The 13713-nt window shown below is 36.3% G+C and overlaps 1 protein-coding gene across 7 annotated transcripts in view; it reads right to left on the bottom strand.

The window, feature by feature from the left end:
- The window catches only part of LRRC7 (leucine rich repeat containing 7), a 530144-nt gene that overhangs the window by 330976 nt on the left and 185455 nt on the right, over window positions 1-13713 (bottom strand). The window contains exon 1 of one of the 7 annotated variants that reach the window (XM_031968889.1): window positions 12409-12487. The exons of the other annotated variants lie outside the window; for them this stretch is intronic. Within the exon in view, the coding sequence (XP_031824749.1) occupies window position 12409 (1 nt within the window). The 5' untranslated portion in view covers window positions 12410-12487. Of the gene's footprint in view, window positions 1-12408; window positions 12488-13713 lie in introns of those variants that run through there. 7 annotated transcript variants of the gene reach the window in all.

Below are 13713 nucleotides of genomic sequence, written 5' to 3' on the forward strand. Positions count from 1 at the left end.
CAGTTAACCCTACCCATGAGCTGGGCAGTCAACATCATTCGTAAAGGGACTTGTTTCTTGCATAGTGTCACTTGTGTTTTTCCATAGCTGCATCCTCCTGTCCTTTAGCTTGACAGAGCCAGCTATGTTGACTGGCATTATTCTTCTTGCAGAAGTCTTTAAAGAAACATTGGAACTTGCTGGGGCCAGTCCTGATCCAGCCAAGGACTTTGCATTTTAACCAAATGAATTTGCTTCCTAAATAACTGAACATCTCTGCCTCTGGATTTGGGAACTACACCTCCATGTCTGGAACTTCTAGAATTCATTTCCTGAGTCCTAGAGAAAGTTTATGAATTCATCTTCAGAACTTTTGCTATTGGTGACTAAGTTGTGCAAATGACTTTACTTTAGCCCACTACAAATTTACTGCCTACTGCCAATTTATGGCATCAGTCCAAGCTACAGTTTCCTTTCCTATCTAGTTCCAGAGCCACTGAGTCAGACCATCACACCCTCTATCTCCCTTCCCACTCCCATCAGTCCAAGCTGTAGCTTCCTTTCCTTTCTAGTTATAGTCATTGAATCAGACCATCACACCATCTATCTCCCTTCACACTCCCAACTTTTCCATCTCTCTATAACAAAGATCTCACCTAGTTACCTCTGTATCAGTCTCTGTCTCCCTCTCCCTTCCCTCTTTCTTTCCCTTTGTCTGTTTCTCTTTCTTCTTAACCCCTTTTCTGTCTTTCTCTTCCTCCCCGTGTCCTTACTTTTTTCTCTCTCTGTTTCTGTCTTTCTCATATTTGTATTCCTAGCTTTAAGCACAATATCTGGCACAGAACAATAGCTTAATGAATTCATTTTATTTCATCCATTCATGTCTATTCAGGAAAAATTTACATTTTTCCCTGGGGGAAAAATGAACTATAGGTTAGCTCTACCATGCTAAAATAATAACGTAAACACAATCTTTGGTATAACTGAGAGTTTCAAAATCAAGTCTGATCAGAGAAAATAGTCTTTATAACATAGTTACTAAAGAAAACATCACAAGGACAGGTTAAGAAAAGATAAATTGAGAATGTCTGGTAAAAATCAAGGTGAAGGGAAGGAAAAGAGATGAAAGCAATAAAGAAAATGAAAGAAAAAGTGAAAGACAGAGGTCATCCCTATTATTTGTCTGAAAATCATTTATAAGGTGAGCGGCAATCTCTAGAGAAAAGATGCATTGTTTCCAAGTAGAGTTTCCTAATCTATTATAAGACAGATGAATTTTTATCTTTTTTTAAAGCTCAGCAGGTAACAAAAAATGTCACAACCTTGTCAGAAACTATTGTCTTTTAGCTCACTTCAACTGAATCTCCTTCCCTGTAACTTGCTCTGCCTTGGTGAAGATGAAGCAAACCAGACTAGTGTATTGCATATGAAGGATCCAGGGCAGCTTGTTCCAATTAAGAGTTTTGAAGACCACAAGCATCGGAGGAGTGATACTGGGATGTATTTGCTAAAAATGCTAACACCATTGAAGGCGACATTAATAGCTGGCCAGTATACCGATCAAAGGATGCACAATTCTATTGGGCTCTGCACTAGTCAGACCACATCTGAAGTATTATGCTCACTTTGCATTGACATTTTTAAAGGGGATATTGGCAAGTTGGAGTTTGCTGATGTCCCTAGATCCTCTCTTCATTGGTTTGTCCTGATCTGATCTCTTCTGCTTCCATCTGCTGACCAGTCTCTCCAACCCCTATCTTAGTAATTCTATTTCAAGTGACACAGTTGATCAAAGTCCAACATCCCGGCTAAGGTGTTTGTTACCACATGACATCCATAGCAAAATGCCAATTTGTCAGCACATGACATAGAGCTTTTCCTCTGGGAAAACTCTACCAATTCCTTAACCTTAGAGACTTTGTTTTCCACTCTTTTTAAAACTGTGAACCCCATAAATAATAGAGATGTTTAAGAAATAATTGCTGCCTTGAAGTGAATTGACCCCTAAACTTGAAGTTAATACAATGGAATGCTTTCTAAAGCATACTACCATCAGACCAATCTTAACAATAACTTAGTCATCTTAACTTGCTCTTGTCTTATGATCCTTTGGGGAATCTGGAGAGCTGATTGTCACAGCCACTCTTGGTCATTCATTTTTTCTTAGTAGTCTCCCTTACATTGTTCTCTGCCTTTATGTAATGAGCTGTCTAAAGAGGTCGTGGCTTTCCTTCAGTTGAGATCTTCAAGCAGGGACTGAATGACCCCTTTGGGGGAGATGTTTTGTAATGGGGCTTCCTTTCTGTTTAGGTATGTTGGACTAGGCATTATCTGAAGTCCTCTTCATGGCTACAGTTCTATAATTTTGTGATAAAATAGCTTATTTTTTTCTCTCAGATTTAGAGTTGTTTCCAAAATATATTTATATATATTCAATATATATCCTATATATACATATATATATATATATATATATATATATATATATTCCCTTGAAATAAGAGGTTTGCCTGTATTATATCTCATCGAGCTCTCATTCTAAAGTTCAATAATTTAATCACGGGTTGATTTCATAGTCAATCAACCAACAACTATTTATTAAGCACTTCATAGGGATACCAATAAAGACAAAAGCAATCTTCTCCCTAAGAAATGTACATAGAGAAAACATTTAAATGAGGCAGCAGTGTCTCCTACACTGACTCAATGCATTGCAGAGAGTCAGGTCTTGGGAAGACCTGAATTCAAATTTGCTGTCAGACATTTGCTAGTTTTATTAGCTTGGACAAATCTCTTAACCTCTGTTTGCTTCCCTTTCCTTATATGTAAAGTGGGAAAATATAGCACTTTCCTCCTAGGGTTGTTGTAAAGATCAAATGAGATGATTGAAGATGATACAGCTCTTAGTATAGTTCCTGACACAGAGTAGACAATATAAATGTTATTGTTATTGTTGTTGTTATGGATGAACGTCACACAATAAAATCCAATACATACACAATTTAACAGCCAGTGGGGGGCAGTATTATCTTGATGGATGAATTAAAAATGAGTACCTACAGGTTAGGGTTTTGGTATTGTCTTAAAGCCATCAAATATATAGCTCAGAGCATACATATAAAGTTTCCCTTGCCCTCAAATGTACAGCCTTAGTTTTAATTCTCTTGATTTCTAATCAGTATATAATTTTTCAAAGTTATTTTAATATTAGTTCAACCACAAGCATTCATCAAGCATATACTGTGTGCCATGTAGGATACTAAGCTCTAAGGGTAAAAAGAAAGGTAAAAGCATAGCAATAACTCAAAAGGAGCTCACAGTGTATTGATGACAACATCAAATGATCATCTATCTGAAAGATTTACACAGTGTATATAGAAGATAATTAAAGAGGGAAAGCCCTAGCATGGGTAGAGGAGGAATGACCTAAAGAAGGTGGTTTTGGATATGGGGCTCAAAGGAACGTGGGAAAGCCAGAAGGTTGAAGGAAGGAAGAAGAGAATTACAGGCATGATTGACACAATAGTTCAAAATCGCACTTCAGAAATGAAGTATCTGGTGAGAGGAATAGCAGGACTGACCAGTGTAGAATATGTATATAGGGGCACTGGAAGGACAGGAAGGGACCAGGGTGAGAAGGGTTTGGAAGGCCAAACAGAACATTTTATGTTTCTTCTTGGAAGTAATAGGAAACCATGGCGATGTATTGAGTAGGAGTATGAGGTATAATTTAGCATCTGAATAGAGGGTGGATTAATTGGGGAGAGACTTAAGGGAAGGAGGTATACCAAAAACTATTGGTCAAAGTATGAGATGGTAAGGGTTTGAAGAAGGGTGACAATCATTCATGTGAAGAAAAGTGGTTTGTATATGTGTGTGTGTATAAATATGTAGACATGTATATGTATGTGTGTGCATATGTATGTGTATATATACACACTATATATATGAAAGACATATCCAGTCTACAAATATAAGATTTCATAGGGAATTAGATATTTAGGGTGAGTAAGAATGAGGAGAGAATGACAATGAGCTTGTGAACCTACATGACTGTGGTGCCTTCAGTAGAAGCTTTGGGGGCAAAGCTTTCTAAAGTTAGAGTTAGGAAATCAACCAATTCAGAATTATATACAAATATTGCCTATAGAGACGGTCTCCATTGATTCATTCAACAATGAAAGAATGGCCTCAAATAAGGTGGACTCTTTTAAGATCTCCAATAGTGAAAATTTGATGAAGTTTTGGTCGTTATGTATACATTCCTATTAATCACAAAACTCGGTATCTATGAAATAAATTCTCATTTGCAGTGAACAGCAGCATCCTTTTTGTGAGTTACTAGACACCCCAAGTTCATATTGTTGCACATAAGATTTCAAATAAGATAGGAAACATGTGTTGATGTGATTCATTTTCTTAAACTTCAGCTGTTTGTAAATATATCCTAATCAGCTTATATACATGGCTAAATCAATAGAGTTAGAAAGTTAAATGAGAAACAAAAATGTCACAAAACTAAAGCTTTTGTGTATATTGTATTCTTTCCCAAGTAGAAGATAAGCTCACTGGGGGCAGGGATTGTGTGTCTCCAGGGTCTTCTCTGTTTCATGGAAATCCATGGGCAAAGTTCCTTATTGAGACTTAAGTAATTAAGACTAAGTAAGTCTGTACTAGAGACAATCCTCTACTTCTTTTGCTGGTGTGGTAAGACATGAACAAGAGTTTCCCAAGATGTTTTGGGATGAATGGGTTGCAAACTGCATTACTGAAGGGAATAACCACATTGATGAGATCACAAATCCATTGGGGTATTAAGTATCCCTAGCAATGGACTGCTGAAATGGGCTGCATATATACTTAATCATTGCTTGTTAGATTGCTTTAGAATTCATGGTCAAACAACTAATTTAGAAGCACAATTATTTGGAAGACTTAACTTATCCACTAAAGCTTTCCTCAGAGCACTGTGTGGAAATGATTAATTTCTTGAAGGCTAGGTCATCAGAGTTTACCCTCTTTATTATCAAGTTCTGGGAGAATCTCTCAAGTGCTGAGGATGGATATGGAGAAAAACCATATATCTCTCATTAGAGGGAATAATCATTGGGTTGGTCACAATCTAAGACAATTTACCAAGCTAGGGAGTATTACAAAGGGGCCGTCATCTGTACCGATGAGAACATAGGCTCTTGAAATATTGTGGTATTGAAGAAAATTGATAGCATGTTCATTCAAAAAATGGATCCTTCTAGAAGAATGTAAGCTCCTTGAAGGCAAGCCAGATTTGTATTAATAACATATTCTCTTTGGAATCACTTTGCATCACTGCTGGTGGAGTTGCAAACTAGTCCAATCATTCTAAATAACAATTTGGAACTATGGCCGAAGGATTATGAAACTGCCTTTGACCCCAAAGAGATCAAAGAAAAATGAAAAGGGCTCACATATACAAAAATATTGCTAGCATTTCTTTTTTGTGATAGCAAGGAATTGGCAGTTGAGATGGCGCCCATCAATTGAGGATTACTAAATAAATTATGGTAAAGGATTGTGATGGAATTCTATTGTATTGTCAGAAAAACATCAGAGGATTTTTATGAACTGTGGTGAAGCAAAGTGAGCAGAACATGGAGAATGATATGGTGTAATGGTAGCTTAGCTGTTCTGATCAACCCAATAATCCACAATAATTCCAAAACAGTCATGATGAAAAATGCTCTGTACTTTCAAAGAGAGTTCTGATTGACTTAAGAGCATAATGAAGCAGATTTCTTTCCCTCTTTCTTCATTTTTCTTGCTTCTCCCCTCAAATGTGAAAGTGTTTTCATATCTATCTACATACCTACATACCTATGTATCAATATACCTATGTATCTATCTATATGTAATTATGTACCCATGTATATATTTATTTAAGTATCTATATACCTGTGTATGTATGTCTCTATGTACCATGTATGTATATATGTATGCACCTATGCATCTATTTCTCTACCTGCCTACCTACCTACCTATCTACTTATCTGTCTGTCTTTCTATCTATCTATCTATCTATCTATCTATCTATCTACAGAATGAGTATTATATTTCCTGTATTGCTAATGGGTAAGGGACTGGAGGGAGGAAATTTTGAGCTCAAAAGTGAAACATAAATTTTGAAGTTTTTAAAAGGAATAACATTGTATTTATTTAGTATGGCTTTTATATGTACTTATTTGAGGACATTTTGCTTCCTCCTCCACTGCAGAATGCTTACTCATTGAAGGAAGAGACTATCATTTTTGGTATCCCTAAAACCTTGTACATGGCAGGTGCTTAATTAATGTTTCTGGAATAAATTGATTTGCTGAAAGACTATGAATTTATCTAAGAAATTTATTGAAGAAGACAGATTTTCCAAAGATATAAAAAACCCAACTAGTGTGTCAATCCCACTCTCTGAATGAATCTAGTTATAAATAATTTTGTTATTTATTCCAAACCTTAACTTCCTATAGTTTTCTATAAGGCCAGCAGAATTTTTGCAATATTCAAGGGACATTGCAACATCAGTTAGTCAATGATGCTTGGCTGGAAGAGAAGAAATAATCTACATAAACACATTAATTACATACAGATCATCACAGATGAAACAGCCTCTGAGGAAAGATCTAAGTTTGTGAACTGAGACAAAATCATTGATTCTTAGAGGAAACTGTGAGCCAGAGAACCCATCTCCTTTCCTTTTCCCATCGGAAAGATCCCGAGAGATCTTTCCACCGTGCTGCATTGCTTCTGTTCTCTCCATATCTTAACATGATTTCCTAAAACTTCTATCCACTTATTAGCTAAACATGCAGAAAAAGAATTTTGAAGACAGTTGGCCCCCAATACAAAAAAAAAAAAAAAAACTTCTTAGAATAGCTACAGATTTTTAATCCAAATGAACTTAATGTTCTTCGTAATTAAGCCTCATTAGCAATCTATCTTGAATGTGGTTTTTGATTTCTTTCTGATTTTCATTATGGTGGCAAATTGAGGCAATGTCTCTGTCTCCAAATGAAAGCAATATTAAATTGAATACATTGGCTTCCCTAATTGTTGGAGCTCAGACAGTAGGCAGAATCAAGTCTAGATAAATCATTTAAAATCAGAAAGAGGGAGACCATAACTGAAATGCACTTTCCATTATCACCTGCCATTGGTCTCTGCTTTGCCCTCTCTGCCCTTTTATTTTCAGCTCCCTTCTACTTTCTGCTTGATTCTAACCTGTTCACATGGAGGAGGTTTCAGCGATTTTTAGCTGGAAGGATTCTTGGAGAGATGAGTCCAAACCCTTCATTTTATAGCTGAGGGAAAGAGACTTGCTAGTAAAGTAACAGGTTTGAGAGTTTGATGCTGGGCTGTTGAAAACAATACCAGTGATTTTCCCTTTGAACCACACTGCTCCTAGGAAGAAAAAACTTAATGGAAGAGTTTGCTATCATCATCAAGACCTTGAAGAGCCATTGCCATGGAAAATGGATTTGAATTATTCTACTTAGCCTTAGATGGAACTAGGTACAATCACTAATTACAGAGAAGCAGATTCCACGGACAGTTTCTTGACAATCAGAGCTGTCCAAGAAAGAGAGTAGGTTTTCTTAGGAGAAAGTTGGTTCCCATCTCTAGAAATCATTAAACAAATATTGGATGACCACTTTTTGGATTTAAAATAGAGAGATTTTAGTTTAGATGCACTTTGAACTAGGTGATTTCTAAAATCTCTTTCAGCTTTGAAATAGATTCTATGACTCTGGAATTCTGTGACCTGGACCTCTCCCTCAAATTTTAGCTGTTTGTGATAATTTTATATTCTCTTTTCCCTTTTTCTGACCCCATAAATATAATGTGAATAATCTAATTAATAGACTCTACTTTGCCTTAGCCACATGACTTTGGACAAATCCCTAGAGAAATTCTACCCCAGTTTCCTCATCTATAAAATAGAGCTATTAATAGCATCTCCATCCCAGGTTGTTGTAAGGGTCAAATGAGAGAATAATTGTAAAATGCTCAGCACAATGCCAGGCACATGGGGGGATGTATTACGGTAATGTTAGCTGCTATTATTAGCTATTTGTTAACTCCTTAAGCCTAATGCTTAAGTGGGATCTGACATTAATAAGCAAAAGCTCCTTTGTACTTCGCATTTAAGTCTAAGCCCAGAAATTGTGTAGGCAGATTAAGTGGTCATCTAATACATCAGACTAAGGAACATCATTAGATTAAGATATGCAATTCAAGGAATAATGAGAACGTCCATCACGGGCCCCAAAACTTCACTCAACCTGGTGCTAATGTGTCTAAAATATTGATCATCAGCAGAATAATGTTTCTACTAGTAGTAGTGAGGCAGCTGGGTGGAACACTGGACTTGGTACGGGAAGACCTGAATTTGAATCTTGCTTTATATACTTACTAGCTTTGAGAATCTCAGGGAGTCATTTAACTTCTCAAAGGTCAATTTCCACATCAGAAAATTAGATTTAATGGTGTCTAAATCCGTGATTAATCTATAACTAATAGTAACAATGGGTAGCTTTTATATAGAGTTTTCAGGTTCATAAAAACTTTACATGTTATCTCATGAATAAGTCACTTAGTTAAACAACGTATCCCAAAAGTCTTAAGGAAGTCTTACACCATGAAGACTTCAAAAATCCACTAAGACTTTGCAGTACCTTGTATAACACTTTTATGCACTCTGCTCCCAATCTCAGAATTGTAAAGCACTTTCAAGGTCATCTAGTCTAATCTATACTTAGCAAATCATCACCTAAGGTTTCATTTCCTCCTCATGTAAGCATGTCCAGTTCATCCCCTTTGCTAGCCAAACTTCAAGCCCCAAGGAAGGAAGATGTTTTCTCATTTGTAACTCTCTGGTTACTGCCTGAGGTACTGGCACATTGGGAATTTCTTTCCTTCCCCTTTTAGGATCCGTGCTTCCACCTCCCATCAGCACCTGTTTCATTCCCAGCTCTCTCACTTGACCTATGTGATCATATCCTCCCATTACTGAATCCCCCTCTGGTCTCACAGGCTATTATACCTTCACCACCAGTAATAAAAACTCAGATCTAGTCTTCCCCTAGACCCTCTCGTTCTCTGGTCCCATCTCTTTCCTTTCTGAGAACTTCCTTTCTCCCCTGACTTCAGTCTCTAATCTGTCCCAACCACACACTGGAGGGTTTAAGACTGATTACACTCCCATCCTCTCATCCCCACCTCCACCTCCCAAATTCTAAATCATAGATGGATCAGCTGTTGTCTAGCCTCCATTTTACAGCTAAGGGAGACTCAGAGGGTTATAGTTCCTTGTCAAGGTCAAACAGGTGTGAGCGACAGAGCTGGCAGATAAATCTGGGGTTTGTGACTTTGACTTCTTGTTCCAACTTCCTTCTCATAGCACCATTCTCAGAGCTCCAGAATTAAGGGGAGAAGGGGATGATAGAACAAAACAGGACTAAGCATATTCATTAAACCATATGCTAAGCATAGTATTTTTATTGCCTATATTTTCTAAAATATTTAAAAATATTATTCTAACAACAATTTCTTTGTATAAAAGTACTTAGTTAATCTATTGTATTTTTGTATAAAGTGATATAACAGCTTAAAACCATAGCAACGGGTTAAAAATGAAAAATAAATCCCACACACTAACTCACTAATTGTTTTAGTTATCCTATAGCAAAAGTGTCAGATACACAGCTGTAACTCCCAGGAGGCCTGAATCAGATTTAAATGTAACTGTGAGGTACTTATCAAAATAAATAAAAATACAATAGAACACAGATAATGTTAATATGTAGCTTTCTGAGTCAATTCATAGGGGCCTACAGGCATCCTCATATAGGGTTTAATGGCTTCTGACTCTCCTTGAACTTGATACAACTGTTGCAACCAGGCACTTAGTTGTATTCTTACTATTATTTCCTCACAAGAAGAGAAACTGTTGAATAGAAGGTAATGAGCTGGCTTTGGAGTTAGGAAAGAAGAAAGAAAAGAAAAAAAGAAAGAAGGAAAGAAGGAGGGAGGAAAGGAAAGATAATCAGTATTAGTCATTAGGTAGATTATATAACTCTTAATGAATGTTACTTTCTTTAGGTCAAAAATCCATTTTACTTTTCTTCATATTCATGAGAGTTCCCAGCCCTTCCTAGAACATTGTAGGTCCTCAATAAATATTGGGAGGATGAATGAATGAACTGGCTGCCAGGCAATCAGACAGTAACTTTCCTATGAAAGGGAAATCTGAGAGTCCTTAACAATCTAGCCTTAGGCAGTGGAAAGAAGCTAGCTGTGTGTTTATTTTATTCTATCAAAAGTACTATCCTCATAAGGTTTCTATGAATCACATTTGGAAGTGAAAAACCCAAATATGACTAAAATTAAATATTTTTTTATTCCATCACATAAATATTGAATAAAATAGTACATTTGTTACCCATAGTCTGCCTTCACTCATGTAAGTCTAGAGGGTAGCATTGGGGCAGATATTTCCAAACTGGCCTTTAATCTCATTTTTCAGGATGCTTTATCTTGATCTTTAAAGCTACTATCTTCTCTCAGTTGATTATCACCAATTTATATTCTGTCTATAATGTATACATAATTATTTTCATTAGACTATGAGTTCTTTGAGAGGAAAAACTATCTTTGGGCTTTCTTTATATTCACCAGAATGTTCTTTAATTCCTGGCACAAAGTAGGTAAGTGCTTAATAAATTTCTAATAATTGATTGATTTATAGTTTCTTAGAAATCTTAACTGAAGGAAAAGAACACTGAACTTTGAGCCACAAATCCTGTACTTGAATGCCAGCTAGACCATTTACTGTGTGACTTTGGGAAAGCAATTTTACTTTTCTGTGCCTCCATTTCATCATCTAAAAAATAAAGACATTGAAATAGATAACCTGCAAAGACCTTTTAAACTCTGATGTTCTGAAAAAAGTACACCAAGAAATAGGTATTTCTGTATAGTTATGGATGCCTACACTACTTCAAATGATTTAACTTGAAAAGATAATGAAATTGTCTGTTGTTTATTATGCAGCTCTTTTCTCACCTGTATTATCATTATCTTCATCAATGAAGCATGGGAGAAGGCAGAAAATGCTTCTAACCCAATCATTCTTTGCCCTCTTCCATAATGCTTCATTATAGTTCAAATCTCATCTCCTGGTTTCCTTATCTATCTATAATCTTATGTAGAATTTGCAACACCGAGTGTTCTCAAAATTCTCTATGTTTATAAAAACATTAGTCAAAATAACAATTGAATATTAAGTCATAATTCAAAGACCTTGATTTAATTAATTAAAATTAAAAAAATGGATCTCAATAGATGATTGCCTATTTATTTCACAAGCAGCTTATTTAAATCTATTTCTTTGATTGTTGAGACAGCTTCCCCATCAGAATGAACTCTTGGAGATCAGGAACTGCCTTTTGTTTCTTTTTGTGTCCCAGAGCTCAGCACAGTGTCTGGCTCATAGCAAATGTTTAATAAATATTTATTTATTGATAGATAAACACATCTCTCCCACATCTGACATTTATTGATTTGAGAACAATCCTCAAGATATATTTCAGGACAAATCCTCTCTGATTTTATAGTGAGAGTTACAATGTGATCTTAAAAGTTTCTCTTTACCACTCAAATTCCTTTGCTTATCTCTTCCAATTTAAAAAGTCTTTTTCTGCCCACCCATCTCATTCATTTAAATGGATTTTTTTTTTAAAATCATGCTTCCTAGTCTATGATTTGAAAATGTCAGGATGTCCTGATACATTGAAAAGAAAACTTCCCCAGAGCCAGGGCTTCTCAGAATTTTAAAAATGTAACCTTTCCAACAGATTGGATTTGATTCAAAAAGAAAACACTTTCATAAAACCATTTCTACTCGAAGATCCTGGGCTGATCTTATAGGTTTATATGGTAATTAAAGCCATCATGCCATACAGGACCATCCATTTAGTCTCTTCAGTAAGAAATGCATATTTTGAATGGGTCACAAGGAATAAGAGAACTGACCAATAAACAAAAAAGGCATCATATACAACATACTTTAATCATTAATGACATGTCATGAGCTTCCTAAAATTCATCCTGGACAGTTCCTTCCTAATTGATTTAAAGCTATTGTGGACATTCAATAGTTTGGATCATAGTAATATGATCAATATTGGTCGATAGTGTGGGTCAACAAACAGTGGCTAGTACCAATTCAAAATTCCAGGGCTGAGTGTGGGCCAATGACAGAGCTTATAGCACAGTGCCTGGCACACAGTAGGTGCTTATAATGAATGTTCTTTGATTGTTTGATTTATGAGAGGTTCCCACTGCCAGAACATGACAGCATTCTACACACTAAAGGTAGAGAAATAATTGAGTATCTACTTGCTAGTTATTCCTGTCTCTGCAGACTTCTAGGATGGGATCACTTGGACGTGCATTTTTTTGTCAGGTAGCGGAGGGCTCCTTTAAAAAAAAAAGAAGAAGAATTTTGATTAACTGCACATATACATGTACACGTGTCATCAAGCTGTAACGACATCTGAATGAGCATTTTGAACACAAACGGAAGGGGATGGGAAAGTATTCCATTTGGATGCTTTCCAAAGTGAAGTGTTTTATATACACTAATATGGCACAAAGTAACAATACATAGGGACTCAAAACACAATGGTATGGGTGAGTCAGAAACGTTTTTATTCAATTCAACAAGCATTGATTAAACACCTTTTCTGCTAAAGAACCGAAGATCCAAAGATATAAAGGAAAATCGTCCCTGACCTCAGAGAGCTTAAACAGGAATATGGTTGATAGCAACTGATTTTAAAGTATCAGGTTTTCTAGATTCATGTAGATGTCAATAAGGTTTCAGTATATGTACTTGGGCTAACATCTGCCCTCAAAGAGCCTACATTCTATTGAGGAAAAGCAACCTGCACATAGACAATGAAATAGAAAATGTATAAAAATAAGTCATTAAGGAAAGGGTACAAGCAACTGGAGAATAAGGAAGATGGGCTTTTTCTGTGAGGTGCCATCTGAGCTATAAAAGCTAGAGATTCTAAATGCAGAATTAGGAGAGGATGTTCTAGATGGGCAAAAGGACAATTAGGAGATGGGATACTGAGTTTAGAGAAGAGCAAATAGATCAGAAACCATTCTGGAAAGATAAGTCATCTGTAAAGGCTTTGCATGAAAATCTGAGAAGACTGTACTTTTAATCTAGAAGCAACAACAGGGAGCCATTAACACTCCTGAGTAGGGGAATAAAATGGTAAGTTTTGGGATTGAAGATGATCATTTGGTAGCTATGCAGAGTGTCAGTTAGGTAAAATCTATAAGAAGGAAGAGAATTTCAAGGCTTCCCCCCTCTATCTAGGGGGAAAAAAAAGGAATGAAAGCTGGAACTAGGGTGGCAGCCAAGTGAATAGAGAGAAGATAAAAAATACAAGTGCCCCTAGGAGCTAATGATTCCACAAAGAGAGACAAAGTAGAGGAAGAAGAGAAGAGGCACCAGGATGGAACTCTGGAATAAATCCATGCATAGGGAGTGGGGGAAGGATGGAAATTCAGCAAAGCAGAACTAGACAGTGGTGTTCCAAAAACTAAAGCTTTAGAGTAAATTGACAAGCATTCATTAAGCACTTGCTATATGTCAGGCCCTATGCTAAGTGCTAAGAATAGAAATAA

This window comes from Sarcophilus harrisii, chromosome 4, assembly GCF_902635505.1.
Source record: "Sarcophilus harrisii chromosome 4, mSarHar1.11, whole genome shotgun sequence".
NCBI lineage: Eukaryota > Metazoa > Chordata > Mammalia > Dasyuromorphia > Dasyuridae > Sarcophilus > Sarcophilus harrisii.